This window comes from Populus euphratica, unplaced genomic scaffold, assembly GCF_000495115.2.
Source record: "Populus euphratica unplaced genomic scaffold, PopEup_1.0 scaffold817.1, whole genome shotgun sequence".
Classification (NCBI taxonomy): Eukaryota; Viridiplantae; Streptophyta; class Magnoliopsida; order Malpighiales; family Salicaceae; genus Populus; species Populus euphratica.
The window spans coordinates 59,607-85,337 of record NW_011500504.1 but is presented as its reverse complement, the minus strand read 5'-3'; the positions used below and the strand labels follow the sequence as shown (position 1 = coordinate 85,337).

Below are 25,731 nucleotides of genomic sequence, written 5' to 3'. Positions count from 1 at the left end.
TGCCATCGCTGGTCACCACTAACGACTGAGGTTGCATTTCACTTCTCCAGGTAAAAACTTTGCTTTCATTTCTTCCCTTGCCATGCAAGACATGCACGGTGCAAATCTTTGTAGGCGAGGTAAAGATGAGCATAGTAACCAGCTAAGGTGGGCTGGGGATCTTAGGCCAATTTCGGTCCAAAATACAAAAAAACATTATGCATACAACTAAGTGTCTCAAAGCTAAAAAATTATATTGTGTTTTTCATAAACCAAAAAACTATGTTTTAGTATGCATTTTAGTTTTAATATCCAATTTATTAAAGTCAATAGAACATTAGCTAAAATTTTAAAAATAACAAAAAAATTTATTTTGTTTGTTTTAGTATCAAGGATTATGAAGTTATATGTAAAACGTATTTTCAATATTAAAAAAGTATTTTCTTTTATCTACATAGAATAGTTAAGTTTTTACCTGATAAAATAAGGATTCGTAGATTAAGTTTTTACCTGATAAAATAAGGATTTCTTTACAGAGAAAGACTTTTCTTAAACCATAGACAGACCGACAATTAAAAACTATAATAAGACTTTAGATTTTATCATACAACAAAACAATATAACTTACCTTAAGTAGGGTGTATTTGGGGTGCCAATATCTTTCCTTTACGCAATTAGTCTCCGTACCCTATCTCTGAAACCAATTAGGGTTTCTAGTGGCTAAAATACTAGATGACGACTCCCATTTTATTTTTACTAATAAGAGACAAGAATTCATTGTCTCTTTATATTTGCTCTATATTTTCCAAATAGACCTTTACAATTTTTCTTGAAGGTAGACAATCGTCGCGACACCACACACGTGCGATAATACTGATTAGTATTTGATATGAATTCTAGCTTGTTACATTCAAAATGATGTTTTTTTTTCTTCTTGTTTTTGTTGTAGAATTGTATTGGATCTATCAATGACATATATATGTGTGCGTGTATATTACTAAAAAGTCAAATACCATATATTAATAGAAAAAATGTATCAACACAAAATTTAATGGTTTCATGTAACTTTTACGTATAGTATATATTTGTTTAGGCTGGATGATAAGGTAGCACATATGATATGAGAATTTTTCTTGAGGGGATTTCCTAATATCAAATTTCCAAAGTCACCAAAAAGTATTAGGAAAAAAAAGAGTAAATGTTATTATATTTAGACAAGTTAATTTTTTAGTAAGTAATAGGGATTAAGTTACAAAGAAACATTTTGTTACTGCAGGGAAGTATTTTATTGTTGATTTTGGATATCCAAATTAGTATGATCTCTTAAGACTATATAGAGGTGAAAGATATCATCTACAAGAATTTCATTGACGAAGCCAACCACAAAGTTAAGAAGAAATATTCAATTGTATTCATACGTTGTGTAATATAATGTACATTTGGAGTATGGAAAAAAAAAAGTAGAGAATTTTTTAGAACATGCATATATTTCTTTACAAAACACAAGTTCAAATTGTTGTGAGATTCATGGCACTACAATTATATAAGGAAGTTGCAGTAAGATGTGTAGTATTTATCGAGTTTGATTATAGTTTTAATTTTGTTCCTGATGATATTTTAATTGATGTGATTCTACATTCACAAATTCATGGAAACTAGAGGTCTTCATGTATGGATTATGTTCGAGATGGTAATATAACAAATTTAATAGGATAATAAAACCAATGTTTTTTATATTATTGTTTTTCCAATATATTAATAATGCAATGCAAAATAAGAAATTAATTCATGCTCTTTTTGGTGATTTTATTTACAACTATAATTTTAATAAAACACATTTAATCAAGCCAGCCACAACTAAAAGTGATTTTATAAACTTACTTTTTTCAAACCACAACCACAAAAGCTACCACAATACCAAATATACTCTAAATCCTTTATTTCTTCTTTTATTATTTTTTTTTGGTTATGATTAGTACAAGGAGATAAATATAGACATTATTAAAGGAGTAATGTACTTTTAGAGTGGAGGGAACACATGTCTTTTGCCTAATTAAAAAATCAATTCAATACTTGTCTTCATAGAATGTAATCAGTAAGGATGTTAACATTACAAGTTGACTCGTAAAATCATATGATTTTACGAGTCCACATATATTTATTGTAGAAAATCATATAAAATTTGAAAAATAATAAAATTGGACTAAAATCAAGTAAAATCATGATTTTACTTGATTTTAGTCCAATTTTATTATTTTTCAAATTTTATATGATTTTCTACAATAAATATATGTGGACTCGTAAAATCATATGATTTTACGAGTCCACATATATTTATTGTAGAAAATCATATAAAATTTGGAAAATAATAAAATTGGACTAAAATCAAGTAAAATCATGATTTTATGATTTTACAATAATTTTAAATTTTAAATTCTTATCTTTCTCATTGCATACCCTTGTGTTTATTCACATACACACAAGCCTTGCAAGCACTTGTATCCATGGATTCTTTCTTCGATCAATAGTGAAAGGATGAAGGAAATATAGTCTTGCTTAAACTTTACCTAACAAATAAAAAATTATCTATTATGGGAGAGGGCTTTGAAAATTTCTATTTTATAAAGATATGTTTACGGTTATAAGTGATTGGCTATACTTTGAAGTTTGACCCACTAGGTGTTTATGCCTAATATCAAAGTCTTTTAAGTTTAAAGCTTTATGATTTTTCCATATATAATCTCGTAACTTTTCTAAGATATGATCTGACAATGAACCAGGTTTCAAGAGTAAAAGAAAAAAAATCCTACTTTGAATTGTTTGATTCATTCATTGTAGTTCATACAAAGCCTTCAATTCTTTATCAATTTCTTTGTTAAGATTCATGGTGTGTCAAGAAAGATCTTAAAATTATGAAAATATAATAATATCTGAAAGAAAACATAATTATATCTAAAAATAGTGTATTATTTAACTAGACAAAAGGCATCAAATAAACTAAAATTATCATTACAAATGGTCATGCATTTAAAGGGAGCATTGGAACTAGTGTCAGCTAACAAGATAACATAGTTGTGAAAATAATTGTTTTCAATATTTTTTTATAAACACATAGTCTTACCAACCACTTCCAACTTTTTTTTCTTAGATCTTCCTTAGTAGGATTTTATTATGCAAGAACAAGTACATTACATCTTTGTTGATGAAATTGGTTATTATTTTTATGAAAAAAATTATTTAAAATTTTATGATTTTATGATCTGTTTTTATGATACAAGTTTATATATGATGTGTGGTTTGACAACCTTGCTAATAATTATTTTTTTATATCATACAAAGACAACTTTCTTTAAATAACGTTAGATAATTGCATTGAGTCTTTTTAGTTTATAGCATAGTAAAAAATATATGATAAAATAACATAGTGCAAAATTTTTTCAGGGAAATAACAAAGTTTAGAGAGTCGCAAATGATATTTGTGATTCTCGAGTTGCAAGAATGATATATGACTCTCTCAAATTGTAAAATTGCTGGAAACATTACTCAATAAAGAAAGATAGGAGAATAAAGAGAGAAAAAAGGAAAGAAAAAGACTTTGAAGACACATTGAAACTCTAATGATGACATTACTGGTATCATTAAAAAAATCTCAACAGGATAAATCTAACAACATCAAGAAAGGTCATCAATGATGATCAGAGAGGGCCATATGAACAACTTAAAGACAAGTAAGCCTCCACACCTTTGAACAACTCATGTAACCCACTCCGTTCACCATTTATTTTGATGTTGTTGGATTCATCATGTCAAGATTTTTATTCATCTTGTCAAGATATTTTTAAAAATACCAATGGTGTTATTATTAGAGTTTCGATATGCTTTTAGAGTTATTTTTTTCCTTTGTTTTTACCCTTTTTTTCTCTCCTTTCTCTTCACAAATAATGAGGAGAGATGATATATAAATAACAATAAATAAATAAACCTTGAAAATACATAGAAACTCTAATTATGACATCACTAGTACTATTAAAAAGATCTCAATGAGAAAAAATTAACAATACCAAAAAGGTCATAAATGATGAATGAAGTGAGCAACGTATGTTGTCCAAGGTATTAAGGCTCACTTGTCTCTAGATTATTTGTGCGGTCTTTTCGGGTCATTATTGGTAATCTTTTTTTATATTGTTAGATTTATCTTGTTGATATATTTCTAATTGTACTAATGATGTTATCATTAAAATTTTAATATATTTCTAGAGTCTTCTTTTTTTTTGTTTCTCCTCATCTTTTTATTAAATCATGTATCCAATAATTTTATAATATAAGTGCGACTAGCAAAACATAGAAGTTATTTATAACTTTTAAATTGTATTATATCTCTAAATATTTTTTATAAAACATTATTTTATCATTTTAAAAAAAAAACCTATACTAGAAACCAAAAGGACTCTAATTACATTTATACGTGTCCCCTGCATGACCACATTGCATCGGTCTCAGTTCATTTAGTAAATATCTGACTCCTTTATTTGTATGTTATTTATGTTTGAGAAGTTATAACTTAAACTTTTATTGATTTCTCCATTGAAAATCCAACTTACTCCCTATATTGGCTTTTCTCTCAGAGCCTATAACCACATATTATTTAATAAATAAGACGGTGGGCGATTAAACATTTAGATTGAAACAAATAAATTATTCATTTTGTTAATGGTAAATTGTTAAACGAGTGATTGAAAAATTAATAATTATTTTCTAACATATTTCAAATAATTAATACTAACCTTTTATGGTAGATTTACCTAATACATAGGGTTTATAATGAATTTACCATTTCAAAACCATAAAAAATAGAATTGAGAATGTTTGAAAAGATGAAAGACTGATATGTTATCAAATCAAATATTTAGGGACTAAAGAATAATTAAAAACACAAGGAAAGCAAAGCATTTTCCACATATTCTCTCTTTGCCCCAGAAAAGAAACATGAGAGAACAGGAAAAATGAAAATAAAATCTGGTAGCAAGGGAGGCTTAGCTGAAAACTCATCATGGTTTCAGTATCTCAACTGGTAAGCTCATCAACCCTTCAATCCTTTCTTTGACAACATGGGATTATTATTTTTTTCATTGTCTACAGAGAGGGTCTGAAGATCATATCCGTGCTTTCTTTTATTTTGTATAGAGGAGATAGGTCGGTCATGCTTATTGAAGAACAACAGTAGAGAGGAGAAGCATAATTCAGGAGAAGCTGAGATGGGGTTGCCTTAGATCCAGGAGAACCTAAGTTTTACGTGGAAAAGGTCTTACCTTTATAAGATTTTTCTTGTGATTATTTGGAGAGGTGGTTTTCCCCTTTATTGGCTGTTTAATTCCCATCACCACTAATCTTGCTTTCTGTTTCTTGGGTTTGAGTGTGAAGTCTTGATCTTGATTTTTAGGTTGGTGGAGATAGGATTTTGTTATCGAGGTAAAAGAAAAAAATGAAGAATTTGATTAGCTATGGAGTTGTAGGATAACTGGAGTAAGAATTAGAGAGTCAGATCCATTATTTCTCACCAGATCTGATCTGCTTAGGTTCCTTGATTTGATTTCTGCGTATCTTTTTTTGTGGAAAAAAGATTGATGGGTCATTGTGATTTCATTTGATGGAACAAGTTTTGTTAGAATTTCCAAGCTTTATCGGATGTTCAGAGGTGGAAGGAGATGAAGAGGATGAGAATCGGTAGATTGAGTGAGAATTAGGTGTATTCTTTGTGTTTAACTTCTAATTAAACATATAGACAGAGGACTTGATGGAAGAGATGTCTCCAGCACTCGCAATGACGCTTAGTTTAGGCAATTCAATGTGCGATAACGCAGGGATTGCAACCCATGTAGAAATTACACGGATAAAGCTTGTAACAGGGACTGCATGCTTGCTGTCCGATTCTGGAAAGGTGGTCTCCGAGGAGTCTCTTTCTGGGGGAGCTGAAAGTTGCAGTCATGCTAAGAATGAGCTGAACTTGACCACCATGACAACACCAGATGATGGTGGCGATGGAGAAACTGTTTTGCTGAATATGTTGCATGAGAATGAAAATGGTTCCATAACTAGTGATGCGGTGATCCAGGAAACTGAGGAAGATGAAGTTTTGTCAGTCGTGGAAGACAGTAATGGAATTATCCCTAAGGGGATATTGGTATTGAATGCAGCATCTGAAATAAGCTTACCAAAGTCTGTTAAAATGGAAAATACCAAAATTATTGCTAAGGCTATTATTGTGGAGTCAACAAATGAGGTGCAGGTGCCTACGGCAAAACTCCTTATTGGAGCAGTCAGCCCAAATGCAGAAATCTCTGATGGATCTGACATAAAGGCATCGGCAGTGCTTCTTAAGTTGCCTAGTGAGAAGAATCTCATTGGAGGACCTACTCGGAGTGTTTTTGAGCTTGATTGCGTTCCTCTTTGGGGTTCTGTATCTATATGTGGTAGAAGATCAGAAATGGAAGATGCTGTTGCAGCTGTTCCTCGATTTGCAAAAGTTCCTATCAAGATGCTCATTGGTGATCGTGTTGTTGATGGCATCAGCGAGAGTTTGACACACCTAACTAGTCATTTTTATGGTGTTTATGATGGCCATGGGGGCGCACAGGTACATCTATAAAGCTAGATATTTGTTTTCCTCCCCTTATATATGATACTTTAGTTCCAAATCTATGTGGGATTTATTGAGGTATATTACCAAGCTGTATGATTTTTGGAGGATCTGGAAAGAATTGTTAGTTGAGCATGTGTAATTAGATTGATGTATTTTTGTTTTGATACCTCATGCATATATAAAATCCTAGCATCTCGTTTTAAGCTCCACTTGTTCTTAGCTAATCTTTTCAATTCTTTACCTATTCAAATGACTTATTATTGGCAACATTGTTTTACTTCAGTCTGCAGCGTACATTTGTGTTGCAAAAACTTGAAGAAATTACTTAATTTGTGCATATTTAAAACACATGCCATTGGTTTAATACTTGAGGTACTCCATAAGGTGAATAATTGCTCAGTATTGGATATGTGAGCATGATTCGGAGGGGTCTCATGCAGGTTGCTAACTATTGTCGTGACCGAATCCATTTGGCCTTGGCTGAAGAGTTTGGAAACATTAAAAACAATTCAAATGATGGGATTATCTGGGGAGATCAGCTGCTGCAATGGGAGAAAGTTTTCAGTAGCTGCTTTCTTAAGGTTGATGATGAGATTGGAGGAAAGAGCATTAGAGGCATCATTGAAGGTGATGGAAATGCTTCTATTTCCAGTTCTGAGCCCATAGCGCCAGAAACAGTTGGATCTACAGCTGTAGTTGCCTTGGTCTGCTCATCCCACATCATAGTTGCAAACTGTGGAGATTCAAGGGCAGTACTTTGTCGTGGAAAAGAACCAATGGCATTATCAGTGGATCACAAAGTAAGACATGTTCTTTACATGAATAAGAACAAAAAACTGTCTAGATAACTATTTTCTCCCTTATCATTTCCAGCCAAACAGAGAAGATGAATATGCCAGGATTGAGGCATCTGGAGGCAAGGTGATACAGTGGAATGGACATCGTGTCTTTGGTGTTCTTGCAATGTCGAGGTCAATTGGTATGTGTACCGAACTTTTAGCATGGATGTAAAACCTGCTGAAATTGAAACAATTATGAGAGCTTGCTTATTCCCATGGTTCAATTACTTAATCCTAAGGTCCAAGTTTATACCAGCTTGCTTTATCAACTATACAAATCAAATTTTAGAAGTTCCTTTTATTTTCCTTTATTAGAACATTGAATGGCAATTTGTTTAGAGTCATTTTGTTTTGCCATTGATGCTTTAGCTTTATATTTAACAATATTTGAGGATTGATCCATGAGGAAGTTATAATCAAGGGTAGCTCGCTCTTGCCTAATCATTTTTATCTAACAGGTGATAGATATTTAAAACCATGGATAATTCCCGATCCAGAAGTCATGTTTCTTCCTCGTGCAAAAGATGATGAATGCCTCATTTTAGCGAGTGATGGGTTATGGGATGTTATTACAAATGAGGAAGCCTGTGAAGTGGCTCGAAGGCGGATTCTGCTATGGCACAAAAAGAATGGGGTTGCTTCTCTTCTTGAAAGGGGCAAGGTTATAGATCCCGCAGCCCAAGCAGCAGCTGATTACCTTTCGATGCTTGCTCTCCAGAAGGGAAGCAAGGATAATATCTCTGTGATTGTGGTGGACTTGAAAGGTCAAAGGAAGTTCAAGAGCAAATCTTAAGCAAGGTTCTCTCCGTCCTCTAGTTCAGGTCTGCATACCTATATATTAGAAACTTACATCTTTAAATAATACATAGTTTGGTCCATTCCTTTTTTTCGTGGGCTTAATGTGTGTACAAGGATAGAAACTAGTGTGTACTAAATAGCTATAGTTTATCTGAACTCCACTCCGTATTTCCTGTGTTTTTGACACGCACTGTGCTAAGGTTATGGTTATGTAAATTTTAGCTGTTGCTCAAGCTGAGTATGGAGTTCCAGTTTTAGATTTATTCTGTTCTGCTCTCGGCTCTCGGTCTGTCTGTCTGAGATTTCTTTCTCACGGGAATGTCTGGTACAAGTTCATATAATCTTTAGCTGCTTAGGGCAAAAGAAGAAAATTTCTCCTGGAAGTAGCTCCATCTCGTGGCAGTGGTTTGTAGTTATGTGATTTATTGACTTCAGTTTTAAAACTGTGATTCGACTTGTTGGTATGATCTAAGGATAATTAACTGCTTGGAAACGTGTATTTAAAAAACAATATGATTTTTTTAATTTTTTTAGATTATTTTTTTAATTTTTTATGTTAAAAATAATTTTTTTTAAATTAAAAAAATATGATTTTTTAAATTTTTTTAGATTATTTTTGATATTTTTGATGTTAAAAATAATTTTTTTTAAATTAAAAAATATTATTTTTATATATTTTTAAATAAAAAATACTTTAAAAATAAAATAATTACTATGATATTTTCAAATACTCCTTTGCTTGATCCCTTCTTCATCATTGATTAAGGTCTCTTCTATATTTCAACGGAGAACAAGGGCATGTTTTTTTTTGTTCTATCAACGTCATCAACAATCCAATTTCATAATCTGAATTTAGTTACAAGTTATATAATTATTTGAATTTTGGTAGATATTATTTTTAAAATGTTTTTTATATAAAAATACATCAAAATATTTATATTTTTTAAAATTTATTTTTGATATTAATATATTAAAACAATTTAAAAACACCATAATAAACTAATTTAAAATTTAAAAATTTAAAAAACATGATTAAACCACAATGCAAAATAAGGCTAACAAGTTTTTTGAAATAGGCTAACAAGTTTTAAAATTTTTGAGTTTGAATTAATGATTTAGTGGATGCATTTTACTTTCCTTTTCTTTTTGTAAAAATAATTACTATGATATTTTCAAATACTCCTTTGCTTGATCCCTTCTTCATCATTGATTAAGGTCTCTTCTATATTTCAACGGAGAACAAGGGCATGTTTTTTTTTGTTCTATCAACGTCATCAACAATCCAATTTCATAATCTGAATTTAGTTACAAGTTATATAATTATTTGAATTTTGGTAGATATTATTTTTAAAATGTTTTTTATATAAAAATACATCAAAATATTTATATTTTTTAAAATTTATTTTTGATATTAATATATTAAAACAATTTAAAAACACCATAATAAACTAATTTAAAATTTAAAAATTTAAAAAACATGATTAAACCACAATGCAAAATAAGGCTAACAAGTTTTTTGAAATAGGCTAACAAGTTTTAAAATTTTTGAGTTTGAATTAATGATTTAGTGGATGCATTTTACTTTCCTTTTCTTTTTGTAAATGAATGTTGTATTTTGAATATTATATTATATTTTTATATTTCATTTCTCTAATTATTTTCATTTATTTTATTTATTTATTGTTGATGATAAACAGAGAGGAAAAATGAGAAAATAAATATTGAGAAGAGAATAAATATAAATGCATGTTTATATAATTAAAAGGGAGAGATATTTATAGATCGCGTATTATTGTTTAAGTATTTAAGAGATTATATTGCAAAATATAGAGGGATATACATGTTTTTATATCTATAAATATACATTAAATATCATCATTAAAAAAGAGAAGATTATTGACCAATGAATCATATTAATATTTATAATATCTTTTATTTTGATGATAATAATTAAATAAAAAAATGAATTGATAATATATTTAGATAAGATTAAGTTTAAATAGATTTTATATGAAGATCATATCAACAAAAATATGAAATTGAATAAAAAAATTCATCAATAAGTTCAAGACACAAAGTAAGTAAAGACTTAGCTATTAAAAATTTATATTAGAGTTTATTATTAAGTTTTTATATCTTACTAACTAGCAAATTAAAATAAACTTGCATGCTTTACTTTGCATGCATAAATATGATATATATATATATATATATATATAATTAGTTCAAGTTCTAGTAGGTTTGAAATTGTCAAACCTAATATTTAAGTTGAACTGGTTTATTGTCTAGGCATATCAAGTGAATCGATCAACTATTTTTCTTCCATGACGAACTCTTGAAGATTTTATAAGAACTGGTCGATCTGATGATATGGTCATTTGAAATGGTAGATTGCTTTAACAGTCAGAGGCATTCTAATGACTATAAATTACTAGTATTTTTTTTTGTTGGAAATATCTTTTTTGTGTAAAATTAAAAAGAGATTCAGAACATACATGACATAGAAGCTATTCTTTTAAAAAAAGAAAATACTAGACATCATCAATCTTTACGTACTCTAAATTATGCTAACTTAAATCTTCATATTTTAGCATATGAGTATAAAATCTTATACTTATTACATTTACACACCTTCAATCATCCTAAGTGTTATTGCATGAGCTATAGATATTATAATTTTTAATTTTATAATCTACTTTTTAAGAGAATATATCTTATTGTAAACAAATCATAATTATAAACATTTAATAGTTTGAAAAAACTCTTGACATGGGTGAGATATTATAAAAAAAAAAAAAGAAAAAAGAGTACAATATAGGCTTCTAGAACCAATGTTAGAAACTAAGTTTGCAATTTTTAGATGAGATATTATCAAAAAAAAGAAGAAAAAAGAGTACAATACTTAAACATAATTGATAATTAAGATGTGAATATAGGCTTCTAGAACTAATGTTAGAAACTAAGTTTGCAATTTTTATTTTTTTATCTCATACTTTAATTATTTTAATTATGAATATTTTTTATTATTTAAAATTATAAGTGGAACACCAATTCACTCCTTTTTTTTAATTATATTGTTGGTTATTATATTATATATTATTAGTAGAATATCAATTCTTATTACATTAATCCTAGAACAACAAACATAATGGTTGCCATTTTCTTGCTAGATGCCAATATTTTCCATCGCAAAATATTTGCTCTCAAATGTAACAGAACACGCAGGAAGAACTTTCAATCGTATTGAAGTGTGTATACTTAACCGCATGTTATCAATCGATCTAACTTTGAGTTTATTAAAAAATATTATAGAGATTGTTTTTCAAATTATTTTTTATTTTAAAATATATTTAAATAATATAATTTTTTAAAAAATATATTTCTAATATCAATATATTAAAACAATCTAAAAATATAAAAATAATTAGTTTAAAGCTAAAAACATTTTAAAAATAATTAAAAACATGATTTGACCACAATACAAAATAAAACCTTATCCTCACAATCATGTACTTGATTTAAAGTTGATTTTGCATAAAATCTGAGTCAATAAATTAAATGAATTAACTTAGTTAACTTGAATGAACTCATTTTTTTTTTTGTAAAATCAAATCAGTGTAAACTGTGTTAATCAAGTTACAAATTAATCACTACATCAACAAGTCAACACTCATGTTTTTAAAGCATACCCGAGTTAATGGCAATTTGATCCATCAAACCGAGAGGAATTTAATAAACATGCTTATTCTTATAAATGTTACTTAATGGTTTCACTGTTGCATCAAATTTCCATGTAAAAAAATAATAAATTCTCCACCTATCCTTCCAAACAACCAAGTGTGATTTAAGTTAACTCCCGTGAAATATTATGAGTGGAATATTATGAGTTAGATTAAATTTTTTTATTAAAAAAATATTCAAAGTGAATCCTTTTAAGATATTATTTAAATAATAATATATTAAATTAAATCTAGTTAATCTAAATTAATCCATTAAATATATAATCCACTTATAAACTCATCTCAATTAAATAGCTTTATTTATTTAATTATAAATTCATTTCAGTCAAATAACTTTATTTATTTATTTATTTATATGATAAAAAAAATATAATGATCAATTAAAAAAATAAAAAAATATTGAAAATACCTATAAAAATAAAATGAGAATAATTATTCATTAAATAACATAATATATAAGTAAAAGTTTCACTTTTCAAAAATAATACTGATATAAGAGATTAATGATGAAGAGATAATTTCATCATATTCCAAGGCACTTTCAATTTTGATGGGTTATAAAGAAAAACACACAACACAGGCGGTTTAGCATTTTAATTATGGCCATAGTTATAATTGTTTTTTCAAATATTTTTTATTCTAAAATATATTAAAATAATATTTTTTATTTTTTTTAAATTATTTTTTAACATTAACATGTTAAATCAATTTAAAATATAAAAAATTATTTAAAAAAAAATACAAAAATTAAAATATTTTAAAAATACAAGTTAAACAGCATTTCCAAGCAATCTCTAAAATAAGGATCTTAGGTAATTTAAACTTGTCACAGACAATTTTGGTACAACAAAAAGCTATTCTATTCATCATCGATCAGACCAGTTCACAAGTAGCATCAGTTATTTCATTCTTCTGCTAATAATTTTCTTTGAAATTCTTGATTCCAACAGGTTTTTAATCATTGTAGTAACTACCAGATTCATCCTCAAAACTGAGACAAATTAGACTATTTTTAAAAAAAAAAACCTAAAAACCCCCTTTTCCCTTTTCTTTTAATTTGGTCTCTCTTTTTTATCTCGCTCTCTTTCCTTCAAATCATTGCATACCTCTTCAACGCCTGCTTCCCAGCCACCACCGCACCAGCAGCCAATCCACCAAGAGCACCTGCCACTGCCGCTGACCTAACCCCTCTGGCCGCCCTACAAACCGCCCCAGTTCCAAGCCCAGCTGCCACGCTACTCCACACATCATCCCTATCGGTGACCGCTACGATGCCACTCTCCATCATCGCGTAAATGAAACCCCCAATCCCAACCCGGTTGCCCCAGATCCGACCCGAATGTCCAGAGGAGTTGAGGATCCTATTGACCTTGAGCTTGAGGGTGTCAGTGGGTTCGAAGGATCGGAGGGCGGAGAAGAACCCGGAGCCGCCGCCAGCAAGAGATGCGGTGAGGTAGGCGGAGCCAGTGTAGAAGGTAAGGTTTTCGCCCCAGGAGCGGCGTTGGCGGAGAGATTCTTCGGTAAAGAGGAATTCCGGCGAGGTGGGAAGGTGGTAGAGTGTTTGGGAAGGAAGGTGAAGATCCTGATAGGGGTTGTAGAGACGGGTAGCCGCTGAGGGTTGATCCGACTTACTATCGGAGTAGGACATTCTTGAAAGTTGCAGGAAAAGTTGGAAGCTTTGAGAAAGTCGAGAGAGGGAGAACGAGGGGGCAGAATGCGTGTGTTTTCAAGGAACGTGATTTGTTTTAGGGATATGATTACAAATTAGTCATAATGTTATTTACACTTTAGTCCCTGTAGTTTATAAAACCTCACAGGCCCTTTGTCCTTGATATCTTTTTTCAATGATAGGGGCATTTCCGAGATTAAATCTCCCTCTCAGACCATTTTAGAAGCACACCCTTGGCAACGATTTTCAAGTGTAGAATCTTTCTTTCATGATCATCTTCGTGGAATGCCACAAGAGACAAGAATTTATTTTAGTACTTCAGCATTTAAATCTTATTTGATATTTAAAATTGTGAAATGGATTAACTAAATACTTAATTAGAAACTTTATGCATTTCATATCCATTCAGTATTTATTTGTTTATCTCAACGATTTGATACCATTCCATAAATAGATTGACTTGCTTATGTTAAACTCATAAAAAATATTTACAAAATCAATTTAATATTTTTTTAAATAAATAAATAAAATTAAAAATACTAGAAAAAAATAGAAATTTAATAGGTGTTCAAGTTAAAATGACCGGCAAAACATTATAACAGTTTAAAATAATTATTTTTTATTTTTATTTTTATTTTATTTTAAATGTGGGCTTTTATGTCTAATTTGGTGTTAAATTTATCAAAATTTATTGATGATAGACAAGATTAAAAAAAAAATAAAAACCAAAGTGTACAAGGAGAAAAAAATATATTAATCTAAATTTAAAAAAAAAAATTATTTTTTATTGCATTTCAATCCCTAAATTATTATAGAGATGAGAGAAGGTCACTTGAAAACAAAAAGATAAAAGAAAGTCATTAGTTTCATCACTTTTCAGAATATAAAATCATTGTTTTTAATGCTAATGAAACTTATTCAATTAGAAAAGTTTGATGGTAATTATTTTTGTCTTTAAACATCCATCAAAAAAAAATTGAGTTTGATTTAGATTTTTTATTTGATTGATTTTGGGATTTTAGGATTATTAGGTGGTTAAGAAATGATTTTATTGTGTTTTTAAGATGGTTTTAAATGAAAATTACTTGAAAAATAAAATTATTTTGCCCAAAATCTCCCTCAATTTCTTACCATTATAGTTAAATTTTATGTAGCAAATGACATGTTGTCTACACCCTAAAAGAAACTGTTCCAAGCTCGTATATCCAGGTTTTGTTTTGTAGAAACCCAAACGTGATAAGCCATTCAGGATAGGCTTATGCTCCTAAATTTATTTTTTTATTTTTTATTTTTATATATATATCATGTGCTTTGGCTTTATTTTATATATTGATTTTTAGTTTTAATTTAATTTCAAAAATAAAATTAAAAATCTTAGAATATTTTTTTTTTTGCCAAAAAATTATCTTATAACAAAATACAAGTTACACAGTAATGACTAATTGACTATAGAACATGTATGTAAACTGTGATGACCAAATTTTTGCTTCCTACGTCATATCTTCAATTAACTAAAATAAAATAAAATTTAAAGGTCATCTAAGCCATGTGTGATCTTCTTTGTAAATGCACTATAAAAACATATCCAATTGAAAAATGCTATATTAAAGAGCTAAATAAAAAAAATAACTTTTTAAATAGTGTAAATATAATTTTTTTAATTATACGCATTTCAATGATAAAAAGCTATTTAGAAAAGTTAATTATATTTTAATATAACTTATGTTAAATTAATTTTAATATAATTATATAACTAATTTAGATATTTTATATATAGTATAATTATGATGTTATTAATTATATAATTAATATGAGTAATTTATAAAATTAATATAAAATTAATGAAGTAATATGAAAGTTAAAAGATATAATTTAAAATTAAATTTAAAATTTATTTATACAAATATTTTAAATTTTAAGTTTTATATGTTATTGTTAAAAATTTAATTTTTTAAAAGTAAATTCAAATTCAAACTTTGAAAATTTTAAATTTTGAAATTTTAAATTTTGAAAAAATTACCGCCAACATTCTAAAATTTTACAATTTGAAAAAATAATCCATCTATAAATATTCTCATATACCTCAACATTTTTTCTTATCATTTTCTTCTATTCAATCTTTATTATATTTCATTAAAATTTATCATGAATCATTCTAATTTTAATTTTTATGATACTTTTGATTTTGATGATAACACTTCTATGTTCACTTGTCAAGTTGCTACAGCTGTGGTTGCTAAAGAAGAATCGAATAATCAAGGGTGGAGAACAGAGTATCATTGCTCTATTCTTGGTTACAATATTATCAATCGTAATAAAAAGGAAGGTGAATTAAGGTTATATAATGATTATTTTGCTGAAAATTCTAAATTCACTAAAAGTCAATTTCAAAGAAGATTTAAAATGAGTCGTCATCTTTTTCTTCAGATCGCAAATTAGTGGAAGCTCATAATCCATATTTCAAACAAAGGATAGATGCTCTTTGTGTTCTTAGTATATCTTACTTTTAAAAGGTAACTGTAGCTCATAGAATACTTGCATATGGTATTTCTACAGATCTTACTGATGAATATCTTCGAATTGGAGAAACCACTACGATAGAAAGTCTTAGAGCTTTTGTCAAAGAAATCGTAGAAGTTTTTGGTGATTGATATCTAAGGGCATCAAATGAGACCGATATTTGTCGATTATTATCAATTGGAGAGCAGCATGGATTTCCAAGGATATTAGGGAGTATTAATTATATGCATTGGAAATAAGAGAAATGTCCAATTTCATGGTATGGGACACACTCTTTTTTTGGTATTGTTATTAAATTTGATATAACATTTCAAACTTGAAAAATCTTAATGTTTTTCATAGAAAAAAAAACTCATATTCACCTTCATCAATCCTCAAAACCTACAACATAACCTAGGTTACGATCTTTGAGTTAAATTAATTTTTTTATTATATAATTAAAAATATAAAAACTAATTCACAATCAATTAAATACAAAAAATTAAATGACCAATTAAAAAAAATCATGTGCATGCCATTAAACTTGTTACATTGGTTTAAATTTACAAAATACCAACATGACTCTTTGCTTAAATCGAGTTTTTAATTAAATTATGTGAAAGTTACTCTGGCATGACTTGTAAGAGTTTTTTTTTAAAAAAAAAAACAGCTAGATGCACCTTAGTCAATCTGCAAAACCCGTAACTCTGGTTATGAACTCTAATGAATTGAATTAGTTTTTATTTTATTTTATTATATGATAAAAAAAAAAAGATAACCGAATGACAATCACCTTAATACTAATGATAAAATTCAATAAAAACCTAACATTAAAAGGATTTAATTGAAAAAATACTAAAAAATATAAAAAGCTCATTCTTAAATGAGCTACATTTGGGCCTGTTAAAAAAGCTCATACATCTTGCCTTGATTTTTTTTTCTTAGTAAGGAATAGATGATATGTTGTTTATTTTTTTTTAAATAAAAAACGACTATCATTTGTTAGATAACCATTTTCACATCCCAAGCATGAACTTGCAATGTCTTTGTTATTACCGTCACATGCAAATGAATTCAGCTATGGCACGAGATTGATATAAAACGCTTAAAAAATATATTAACCCGATTTATTATTATTCATGTGAATAGTTAAATCCATCTCATGTCTTTTAATTTATATTTATAATTATAATTATAATGTTGTTATTTTTTTATTAATATGGATGTCTGGGCCAGCTTGCGTGCACCTGAATTAATTCCACGGACTCTAAAGCTAATGATCATATAAACATCCAATAGCCCTAAGACTTATAAGACTCAAACTAGTGATCTCTAGGAAACAAATCTAGAATCTGATCAATTAAGACATACCTCCAATATTATTATAATGTTGTTATTGCTTGGCTTAATAGGTGATGATTTGGGATTTGGAATAGGATTTGATGGCAAGGAAAAAAGGATTAAGCCATTTGGCTCTAGCTATTGGCCATGATATTGATAATTTCTGCATCAATTTGGCTCTAGCTATTAAGCCATTTGGCTCTAGTTATATGCTTCTTGTTTTTTTGATTCGCATCAATTTTTCCTGTAGATTATAGAAATGTCACGATAATGTATATAATTAGGAATATCTGAACAGGTAGTTCATGAAACGAGTTTCCCCCCTAAGCTTTGAGATTTGTGAGACTAAAACTGATGATATTTAGGAAACAAATCTAAAATTTAACTAGTTAAATCATACCTCTCAATATTATTATAATGTTGTTATTGCTTGGCTTAATGGCTGATGATTTGGAATAGGATTTGACGGCGGGGAGGAAGGATTAAGCCATTTAGCTCTAGCTATTAGCCATGATATTGATAATTTCTGGTATGTACTTCTTCTTTCTTCGATCCACCAATTTTTTCCAATACTTCTTTCTTCGATCCACCAATTTTTTCCATGCACTATAGAAACGCCACGAAAAGATATATAACAATTAGGAATATCTGAACAGGTAGTTCATGAAATGAAAATCAACAAATAATGAGTTTTTGCTGCATATTCAAATTATTGGTTAATTATTGGTTAATGGTTGGTGGTGGTTCTTTTAGACATTTCATATTGAGCTTTGAAGGGCCTGGAGAAGAACAGGACGGGGAGAGGCAACTGATCTTCAATTGAAACACAACCGTTACGAGGCAGGGGAGCTCACTTCCACCATAGATATGAAGACTTCGGTATTGAAGGAATGGGAATTTCACTTCTACCAGTTTGTATAACATGGCATGTTAAATGGGTGCTGCTTTCCGAGTTCCTCAGCGAAAGAGATTACCAGCGCATGGTTCTTCTACCAGTCCAAAGCCACAAGGTTTTTCTGATGCCGAAAATTAAAATGAGGTATTGTCAAACCGGATTCTCTATGACATTTCACCTTGGTTGGGCTAAAAAATGATGTGCAAAGCCGCAAGTATCAATGAGGATCATGATCAGCGACAAGATAACTGAATCATTCATCTATTTAAATGATAAATTTGGACGAAATAAAAAAACCTCATGCTTATTACCCACAAAAAGGGTTAGGACACTCTGCAACTACAAAATTGAGCTCGCTGTTCACGCCTCAATTCCCCACTTATTCCACCAAATGCTGTTTTGCCAAGACTACAAAGGGAGTTTCCTGGTGATGCATAAACGCCAAACAAATAGAACTCAGCAATGACAATGGGGATTACATCAAGTACCTCGTTGTTAATCACCACCGCGAATAAAATAAAATAAGTGTCAAAAGAAATGATGAAAGTGGCCGTAGAGTAATCTACAGCAACATTGACTCTGGATTCTCAATGTAGCCTTTAAATGCTTTTAGCCATTCCGCACCAATTGCCCCTGAAAATGACCAATTGCGCAACAGGGTTATATCATCACAATTCTCAGAGACAGCGTTGAAAAAAGCTAAAGAATATGTTTGTATGACAAAAGATGGTTGACAGAACTGCATACCATCTATAACACGATGATCACAGCTTAGTGTTACAGACATGAAGGAAGCGGATTTGAAATCATCAGGACCAGAACCGGGGATGACCCTCTTCTCAGCTGCACAAGGACAAGTCAATATCAGAAGTGGAAGCTTAATTTGGTCTGGAAGTTGTTGCCAAGTGCCTATCTTACCGGACCCAATTGCTAGAATGCCTGATTGGGGAGGATTAATGATCGCACAAAATTGCTTGATGCCAAAGGGCCCTCCCAAGTTGGAAACAGTAAACGTGCCTCCCTGTAAAAGGAAAAAGACAAAATTCATAAGGATTCACATGAGACAACAGTCCACTGGACAACTGAGACAGAATTCCAACCTCATAATCTTCTGGTTTCAAGCTATTCTCTTTTGCTTTTTGGGCCAAATTCTTCACCTCGTCAGCAATTTTGGATAGACCTTTCTTGTCCGCATCCTGTAAATTTTACCACATAAAAGCATGTCATGCGCTCACCCTAATATACCCAGAACAAAATCAAGAAACTTTCTGCGTAACAGAAAACGGACAATAACTCACCCTAATAACTGGGACATATAGTCCATTATCTGTCTGTACCGCTACATTGATATTAACATTATTATACCTGCATTATAAGCAAGAAGAGAGACATCATCTTAAAATATGGTATCACAGATGAATCATTAATCTTAAGAGTGCATTAACCATGTACTTACTGGCGAATATAGTTATCAGTCCATGAACTATTGCACTGGGGAACTTTCCTCAGAGCCAAAGCAGCAGCCTGTAGTTACAGTGACATGAAATTATTCTTTAGCAAAAATTTCAAAAACAGAGACAATCAATAAACATCTTGAAGTCCAGAATATTAACAGCTCAAGGTTATGGCTCAGATAGAGGTAAACATTGACTCAGTTTTTCACTTTAAAGTATCTTAGGATAGTTCCAATGTGAAATGTTGGTGCCTTGTGGTTTTGATAAATTGTCCTGTCCACAGGCCAACCACTCCAAGGATCAAGCCCTACCATCAGTTTGAGTTCAAACTTCCACTCAGATGAATTGAGATTTTTTCAACAAAAAAAGAAAAATGTAAAACCATGCTAAAAGACTTTCCCTTTGCCACAGTTGACAATCTAGTCAAAAGAGCTCACTCTAAAATGTAAAGTGAGTTAAAGGGCTGCTTCTACGTTGCGATAGATTTTTTATGCAAAATTTCTGGGATGAAGTCACTTCTCGTGTTTCCAAACAATATAGTAAGTGCTTCAAAACTACACATGAAGAAGTATATTCGTATACCTTGATTACAAGATCATTTACAGATATTCTCTTCCCACCTGAAGTCTCTTGTATCGAATTGAGTTGACTCCGCAAACTGTGCCCAAAAAATCTTTTTTAAATATCATGGAACATCAAAGATTAATTGCATTTATAAGATGACAAAATCTAACACTAACCCCATAAGTTTATCGACGCATGTATCCACTGTTAAATAATAATGGGGAATAGTTTGCTTTGAGAATAACAAGCGTGAAGCTGTCACCTGTCAAAATGATACCAAGTTTTGCCTCAAGACGAACTTTGATAAAGATAATATGTGGTAGACAAAAAGAAAAAATGTATGTGAGAGCTTGTACGTGGTATCAACACAGAATTAAATAATATGACATCATGAGTTACTTAAATGCAAAAATGACCAAGAAACAAATCCAAAAGTTTGAGAATCTCATACAAGTTTAATGAGAAACAGTTGTCAGACTGGCTCCAAATTTCTGGGTGAATTTAGTGAAAAAGACATGGTTACATTTTGAAAAAGAAAGTTTAACTGTGATTTTTCAGCCAAAAGTTGGTATTTCAGCTTTGGAAGAACAAAGAAATTTCAAGCATGGATTTGCAAACCTCAACATCTAACAGAACTTTTATCCATAAATAGTGGACCAATGAAATAATGTTGCCAACATTCCTTAATCCTTACCCATGGATTTAGGCTAAACAATAATGGTTACAAATATTACCTTTCTTATTTGAGAATGAGGGATATCCACATAATCTAAAGCAGGAGCTGAGGTGTCCTTGGCAACAGGCTTTGTCACTGGAGCTTCCTTTCCTCGTGAAGCTACAAAATGGAGGGAATTTTTCACTGAAGCATATATATTTTGACTAGAACAAGAAAAGCCAGGACCATTCACAGGACACACTAAACAGCAGCACATAACATTTATCCATCAAATCACTGGGGATAGAGAGCAGCCAAAAAAACCAACATCATCTAGTGTAGAGAGCTTAATTGTCATACCCAAGTAATCTTCGATATCAGCCTTCACAATATGGCCATCAGGACCCGTTCCTTTGATACTTGAGAGGGGTACCTACGTCCATGATAAAGAAAGTGCATCAATAAGTGTAAATTGAAAGTGGATCAAAATCAACATATGCCTTTCCATCACTGAATGAAAATATTCTAGTTGTACGAACTACTTCAAATTACTAACATTATGATCTTCAGCCAATTTTCTTGCAAGAGGACTGGCAAAAGTGCGATCTCCATCAGGAGCTGCACTGGGCTTCGAAATTTTTGGTTCTGGTAAACTAGCTGGTTTTTCAACTTCCTCCTTTTGTGAAGCAGGTGGGGTAGGGGCAGAAGCCTCATTAGCAGAAGTAGCACCACTTCCTGACGCTGAAGGATTGTAATCCTTAAATTTTGCAATGTCTTCCTCATCTTCAACGGTAATGGCAATTACCTATATATAATATAGAGAGAAAAAAATTATCAGCACTATGTAATAGTATTATCAACACCAGAGACCTAAGTCCAAAACTAAAATGTCTAATTTTACAAAGAAAATTGTGGAATCTGAAAGGTGGGCAACAGACAACCAAAACGTGTTCAGTTTGCTTATTTCCATGATTGACTACCCTACTCCCCAAAGAAAGAAAAGAAACAAGAGATGGAAAAAGAAGATCTCAGCACACAACTTTGCCAACTGCCAGATAAAGTCAGTACCTCGCCAAGTTTAATTTCTTTTGACCCATCTCCCTTCAATATCTTTGCAAGATAACCTTCTTCCATACATTCCATCTCAACAGTTGCTTTATCCTGAGAAAATTATGTTAAGGAAAAGCATCAATGTTACCATGACAAACAACATGTTAAGCACAGCTAGAACTGTATAGAGACCCTACGGTTTCAACTTCACAGAGGACTTCACCGGTAGAAATCTTGTCACCCTCCTTCTTCAACCACCTTGCTATGTTACCCTGAAATTTCAGAAACTGTCACTTAGCAGACCAAGCCTACAGTGTTGTTCCAAAAAGATGAAGAAAGATACATGCCTCTGTCATTGTGGGTGAGAGAGAAGGCATTCCAATCTCTTGGTGTGGAGGAAGACCTGCAACATATAATAACTATTAAATAACCCTGAATGAAGCTATGTCAGAAACATGGTTCCCGTCTTAAACCCTCGCCAACAAGATGAAGAAAGAATATGAAAAAAAGTAAATTTATTCATGTTACTGTACAGTCTCCAGTTCAAATCTAGGAGATATGAGCATTTTGTTTCTTAAATAAATCCATGTTAAATCAAATTAAATAAATACACATAACAACTTCCACATTGATTCCCTGCAAACTTATCCCACAATCCTTCCACATCTGAATTCTATTTTCCACTCATGACAAAATCCCTCCACAAATATTCAAAAACTGTTATTATCTAAAATCAAGCAGGTAAAGTTGAACCACATGCCTAACATTTTGCCCTACTCTGGCAATGCAATAAAAGAAGAGTAATTTCAACAGAGTATAACCCAAGTGACAAGGTGCCTGTCACACTTCACACAATCACAATACTGTGATTATCAAATGTAATCATTGATTAAATTTCAATCATGTTATCTGATGCCACTTGCATAATAAGTGAAAATTCAAGCTGGGTTTAAAGGGTGGAAGGAGCCATGATATGGTCCGTGTAATTTGTAATCAAGAATTCAGAAAGTGAAAAGGAGATCATCAAGGTATGGATGAGATGCGTGATAACAAAGCTAGATCAGCAATTCAAACAAAGAAATAAAAATTTATGCGCAAACCCTACCTGAATCAGATGAAAACCCTCTCTTCCAGTGTACCTGTGAACTGAGATTGGAAAGAAGAGATTCAGAAGAATGGAATCATCAAGAGAAGGTGTGACCAGGGAGGAACAAACCTAAGTAATACATACCAAGCAAAATCCTTCATAAATAGTGGTCCAGCAATTGGGCTTCCCACTTTCATAATCGTCCCAGAAACATCTTTCTTAGATGCACCGAATGACATTACCTTCATATCAACAAAAATATGTAACTGTACGCAAACTGAGACAAACTTCAATTAAAGCAACTTAACAAAAAAAAAAAGTAGGAATAAATAATTGACCCAAGACAAAGGAAGAAATGCAGAAATTGCAACAGAAGGGCTCCAATCACAGCATCATGCAGCATATTATAATGATTGTGCGATGGAAGGCTACTTACAGTGCTATTAGCAGCAGCACTAGAGTACCTCCTTTTTTCTATAACTGCCCAAGCATCTGGCAATAACAAACTTACCTTAAACAAATAAAAAATTATGCAAATTCCACTCCACAGTCAACAAGCAGATGCACAATTCACACTCAAAATCAGCAAACCACATAGCTAAGGTGATAACCATGAACATTAGACACCATGTTCTTTCAATTATCACTTCCCAAATTTCATAACTGCAAGTCAAAACTTCCAACAACAACACCACACTTCCCTCACATTGAAAACAATTTGCTGCAACAACTAAAAACAAACCCAAATCCCTTAACATGTGCTTTTTGGTTATCATCTTATTCCTAAACCTCATCCACCATTAAAATTTTCTTACCAATCAATCAAAATCTACACACACACACACATATATAACAAAGAAACTAAGCATCCAAAGTACAGCATTAACTCTTACCAGTCAAACAAAATCAGCAACTGGGTGTTTGAGACCATGGTAACGATTGCTTTTCAAAGTGTTTTTTCACTCAGAAATACATTGAAATAATATTTTTTTTTCTAAAATCATTTTTGATATCATCACATCCAAACGATTAAAAAACATAAAAAAAATAATAATTTTAAGCAAAAAAAAAATCAAAATTTGCCCAACTGCCGTTTGGAATGTTATACCAAACAGGGGCTAAATAAAACTACTTGATCATAACCATCAGCAACAGATTTCAACGATTTCCCATGAATGCTAGAGATTATAAACATACCGTTTCTTTTACCACCAAAGAGTTGAGAATCATTTGATAACCAACGCGCCAAATCGGCACGCTGGTGAATTCGTAACTGCCGAAACCACAAACAACAAAAATAGTTATTACAAATCATAAGTTAATTAAACAAAATGAAAAATCAGAAAGGAAATTCGAGTTTTCCACAAAATAATTACAGAAAATAAAAACTGAACCCTGCAGTCAAAATCGAAAAAAGAAAAAAGGACAAACAAAGATGCATGCAAGAAATTTTACACAAAATCCAGAAATTCAATTTATGATTAATATTTTTTAAAAAAATTAGAAATGAGACGTTCAGCAAATAACAATAAAGAGATCTGATGGTAAATTATACCTTTTTTGAGTGCTGAAATAGGTGAGAAGCATACGCCATGACTGCTGCTTCTGCTTCTGCCGCTGCTGGTGGTAGGCTAACTTCAATCGACCGACCAGTCAATCAATCAACTTCTTTCAAAGCTCGAAATTTTGTGGAAAATATGTGTTTATTTTTTAGGTTTTTTGTTGTTGTTGTTGCTATTTTATGTTTTGGTCAGTTTGGGGTGGCTGGCTGCGAGCACGTGACTTTGGTTTTGAATTTGTTGTAATTACAAACGAGTCATTTTAATTAATAACAATGTATATATTGGTCCCTCGAATATTAAAATTGATTAAAATCATCCTCCATTTAAAAATATACCTTATGCATAGCTCCCTTGATAGCTAATTAACAGAAAAAATAACTAAAAATGTCCAGTTGTGCATTATGGATCAAAACTGCTTTGACTAGAATTTTAACCATTGTTATTATTTCAACTCTTTTTTTTATCATAGGTATTTTCAATGTCTCACATGAGTTTTTCTTTTCTGGTTTTTGGATGCTATCTTTTTTTGTTTTTGTCATTGTATTCCTTGCTTCATCTGCTTGAGTTTATTGGCTTTCACATTTAGTTTTTTTTGTTAATATGGTTAGGTTGATTATCTTCCACAGCTCCATGATGAAGATAAAAAGCTGTGTTGAGATGAATTCATTTGCTTTTGCTTAGAGTGTGTTTGGTGTTGTGGTAGTTGTTATGGTTGTGGTTTGAAAAAAATTATTTTATAAAAAGTATTTTTAATTGAGGTTGCTTTGAAAAAATAGGTGTTTAGTTAAAACTATGGTTGCAATTGAAGTTAAAGAAAAAGTAGTTTAATGTGTTTGGTTAAAAATGCTTTTGAAATTAAAGTTATAAAATAATTTTTAAAAATATATATTAATATTGATGATTTTAAATTTAACTATTATAGAATTAATTACTCCTATTATATCATGAAATAAATAATA

The 25,731-nt window shown here is 30.7% G+C and overlaps 3 protein-coding genes across 4 annotated transcripts; 1 reads left to right on the top strand and 2 right to left on the bottom strand.

Moving 5' to 3' along the window:
• The first annotated feature begins 4,935 nt into the window (after nucleotides 1-4,935).
• LOC105115072 (protein phosphatase 2C 16-like) lies at nucleotides 4,936-8,521 on the top strand. 2 transcript variants are annotated; one of them, XM_011011853.1, is made up of 5 exons: nucleotides 4,936-5,050; nucleotides 5,164-6,613; nucleotides 7,060-7,419; nucleotides 7,493-7,598; nucleotides 7,917-8,521. In XM_011011853.1, the coding sequence occupies exons 2-5, from the start codon at nucleotides 5,774-5,776 to the stop codon at nucleotides 8,249-8,251; spliced, it is 1,641 nt and encodes a 546-aa protein (XP_011010155.1). In that variant the 5' UTR covers nucleotides 4,936-5,050; nucleotides 5,164-5,773; the 3' UTR covers nucleotides 8,252-8,521. The 2 variants fall into 2 exon arrangements, with proteins under 2 accessions (XP_011010155.1, XP_011010154.1); XM_011011852.1 differs by having other exon boundaries at nucleotides 4,936-6,613.
• Nucleotides 8,522-12,838: 4,317 nt separating this feature from the next.
• LOC105115071 (mitochondrial import inner membrane translocase subunit TIM23-1-like) lies at nucleotides 12,839-13,910 on the bottom strand. The gene has a single exon (XM_011011850.1). The coding sequence runs from the start codon at nucleotides 13,642-13,644 to the stop codon at nucleotides 13,087-13,089; it is 558 nt and encodes a 185-aa protein (XP_011010152.1). The 5' UTR covers nucleotides 13,645-13,910; the 3' UTR covers nucleotides 12,839-13,086.
• A 4,778-nt stretch (nucleotides 13,911-18,688) lies between these two features.
• LOC105115070 (dihydrolipoyllysine-residue acetyltransferase component 2 of pyruvate dehydrogenase complex, mitochondrial-like) lies at nucleotides 18,689-24,981 on the bottom strand. The gene is made up of 19 exons (XM_011011849.1): nucleotides 24,766-24,981; nucleotides 24,408-24,483; nucleotides 23,647-23,702; nucleotides 23,355-23,452; nucleotides 23,229-23,269; nucleotides 22,471-22,526; nucleotides 22,321-22,395; nucleotides 22,142-22,234; nucleotides 21,630-21,878; nucleotides 21,434-21,506; nucleotides 21,153-21,253; nucleotides 20,595-20,680; nucleotides 20,437-20,512; nucleotides 19,857-19,924; nucleotides 19,699-19,765; nucleotides 19,501-19,596; nucleotides 19,319-19,421; nucleotides 19,148-19,243; nucleotides 18,689-19,033 (listed from the first exon to the last, which is right to left on the bottom strand). Exons 1-19 carry the CDS (start codon nucleotides 24,802-24,804, stop codon nucleotides 18,963-18,965), a joined length of 1,620 nt encoding a protein of 539 aa, XP_011010151.1. The 5' UTR covers nucleotides 24,805-24,981; the 3' UTR covers nucleotides 18,689-18,962.
• Between the last annotated feature and the right edge of the window lie 750 nt (nucleotides 24,982-25,731).